Source organism: Bison bison, unplaced genomic scaffold (assembly GCF_000754665.1).
Source record: "Bison bison bison isolate TAMUID 2011002044 unplaced genomic scaffold, Bison_UMD1.0 scf7180017864495, whole genome shotgun sequence".
NCBI classification, from domain to species: Eukaryota; Metazoa; Chordata; class Mammalia; order Artiodactyla; family Bovidae; genus Bison; species Bison bison.
In genome coordinates this window covers 14,060,334-14,063,321 of record NW_011495054.1, presented here as the reverse complement: position 1 = coordinate 14,063,321, position 2,988 = coordinate 14,060,334, and the positions used below count along the sequence as shown (strand labels likewise).

Genomic DNA, 2,988 nt, shown 5'->3' with positions numbered 1-2,988 from the left:
GGAGGGTGGTGCCTGACTTTAGAATAATCACTTTTAGAGAAAAATAAGTTTCTTAAAATGTTAACAGGCCTCTTGGCCAGAAGATGATGCAAATCGCCTAAGCTTTTGCATATGATAAGTTTGCAGGAAGAAAGTCTGGCTTACTGCATGACTCTACCCCTTCCCCCATTATCCTCTATGCATAACTTAAGGTATAAATCTACTTTGGAAAATAAAGTGCGGGCCTTGTTCACCGAAACTTGGTCTCCCCATGTCGTTCTTTCTCTCACCTTCTGGCTGAATCATTCAGCCTCTTTTCTCCACTGAATTTCCTCACTGAGCTATCCTTATTTCAGCCTCTTTTCTCCACTGAATTTTCCTGCTGAGCTATCCTTATTCTATTACTCTTTATATTCTTAATTAACATTTAATTAAGCAATTGTTTCCTGATCCTCGTCGATACCGTCCCCGCTTCGAATTCCCTGGATCCACCGGGGCTGGACCCTGACAGGGAGGGGTCCAGGTCGTGGAGGAGGGCCCCCAGGACCCTGCTCTTGAGGCGAAGTTGTTGACATGGAGAAAGTCCCTCCCTTGGGTCTCTTATCCTCTGTCCAGGTATCACTGCAGGTCAAGTTTACTGACATTTTTGTTGTGCAACTTCCCATCCATCCTAGCCTGGACCTCAGGTCTAGGCACTGACCCCCCGGATAGAGAGGCGGAAGTAAGAGGCAAGACTGTTGCTCACAGCTGAGAGTGCTCATGTCCCCTGGGGCCCAGGTGCAGGAAAGTCACTCTCCAGGGAGCACCCTGCTTCCCACGTGGGCAAAGGCCAGTGGAGGAGGTTCCCAGGCTGCCTGGCCAGGAGCCTGGAGCCCTGGGTGAGCCTGAGAGGCTGTCACAGGAAAGGCAGGAGCAGCATCCTGAGCCGCAGCTCAGCCCAGTGATGGCCAAGGAGCCTGAACACCAGACTTGAGGCCAGGGAACCAAGCAGGGACCCCCCTGCGTCCACTACTAGCCTCAGAGAGAAGGAGAGCTGCTGGGACCAGGACACATACTTTATGCACTGATGCACCCAGAGTCAGACAGAACTGTACTGCGTTCCTCTGGTTCTGACCTGACCCATCATGGACTCTGACCCCAGGGCACCTGGCCCTGGCACTGGGGATTTCTGCTCAATTTGAGAAAATCAGACAATGTTTTGCTGCAAAGGAAAGCTGGAAAAGAGGTGAATTAACAAAGATGTGAACAGATTTTTCTGGACCAAGTTCCATGGTGTGACTGAGCACAGTCTTAGGCCAAACAAAAAATGAAGCGGCTGCCTTTGCACAGGATGTTTCTGCCCCCAGAGCCCCAACTCTGAGAGGCAACAGGTTTTTGTCTCACTTCCCCCCTGGCCTGAAGCCCTGTGGGACCACTGCTACTGCTGTCATAAGCTGCACAGTAATAATCAGCCTCATCCTCAGCCTGGAGCGAGCTGATGATCAGAGTTGCTGTGTTGCCAGACCTGGAGCCGGAGAATCGGTCGGGGACCCCCGAGGCTCGACTGGTCGCACCATAGATGAGCATTCTGGGGGCCGATCCTGGGATCTGTTGGTACCAGGTACCATAACCATGCCCAATGTTGCTGCTGCTTCCAGAGCAGGAGATGGAGACCCTCTGGCCCAGGGACCCGGAAACGGAGGGCTGCTGAGTCAGCACAGCCTGGGCCCAGGATCCTGGAAGGGGGAGAGATAGACATGGTGACTCGGGGGTCCAGACATGAGAGCAGGGAGCAGGGCCTGTGAGTCTTCCCAGGGCCCTTCCCCTGTCCCCACATCCAGTCACCTGTGCAGAGAGCGACCAGGCTGAGGAGCAGAGGGGACCAGGCCATGGTGGACATGTCAGGGCGTCCTGCCTTCTGTGGCCCCACAGCTTAGCAGAGCGTCCCCACAGGGCTCCTACCCCTCTTCATTCCCTGAGAAGGGGAGGGGCCTTTCATGCAAATGACCGTGCTCCCCTCCAACCCCCAGAATGCTCTGATCACCTCTGGGACCTGGGTCAGCTTCCTGTGCCTGAGGGAGACCAGTGTGTGATCTGGGTCAGGGATGCATGGGGCTTGGGGGTGGGATGTCACCGCGGGGAACCCTGAGCAGAAAGCATCAGGAAGTTCCAGGGGGCTGGCTGAGCTCTCACCGCCACCCGCGCCCCCCGCCCCCAACCCCAACACTCAGGAAAGGCCTTGGAACGCCCCCTGGTGTCCTGGCCAAACACACATCCTGACCTGGTGATCAGAGCTCTTAGAGTCAACTTCCCCAAAACTGGTCTTGAAATTATACCTTCAGGATGTGTTTGGTTGGAAAACAGCAGCCAACTGTAGCTTACCCTGTAGTGCATGTGAGTGTTACACAGTGGATGTGTGATTCTGAGATTTTCAATGAACCAAAATGTGATCATGGAGTAGTGAAAATCTAAGGGCCTCACTTAAAATAGATGCCTAAATTTCACTGAAGAAAATGTTGTTAATTCACTAAGCTGTGTCCAACTCTGGCTCAGTTTTAATTCTGCATTCCCATGGCAGTATTTCTAAAACATAATTTTCCTTGTAGCCTCTGTTCTTTAAATAAGATAATCTTAAAGACTTTCTGACACGTGTGGCATCTCCACTGGGGGATTTTATGTCGTAGCAGGACGTTCTCTCAGTGAAACAGGGCAGCCTGAGTTATCAGAGCCATGGGTCAGTCTCAGATCTGAGATGCGACAAAGGACATGACAAGGCAGATCAGCTCTTCTCAGGAACCTCAGACAGGACCATAGACATGGTCAGACAGAGCAGCAGTCACGGCCCCGGGGGCAGAGCCCACAGGGTCTGCTTTCCCAGCCCAGGGCCCCAGCAGCTTCTCCCGGGCTCACTGTGCATAAAGTCAGTCCCACAGCAGCTGAGCACAGACACTCCGCAGCCAGGAATCATCTCCAGGTCTCAGGACCAGGGCTCTTTCCCCTCCTGATTCCTCACTCGAGGGGCGCACAGGA

At 53.3% G+C, this 2,988-nt stretch overlaps 1 gene segment (V, D, J or C); it reads right to left on the bottom strand.

The window, feature by feature from the left end:
• Positions 1 to 1,269: 1,269 nt before the first annotated feature.
• On the bottom strand, positions 1,270 to 1,903 carry LOC104980246. The segment is given in 2 exon segments: positions 1,270 to 1,694; positions 1,804 to 1,903. Coding segments are annotated over 2 exon segments (480 nt in total).
• Between the last annotated feature and the right edge of the window lie 1,085 nt (positions 1,904 to 2,988).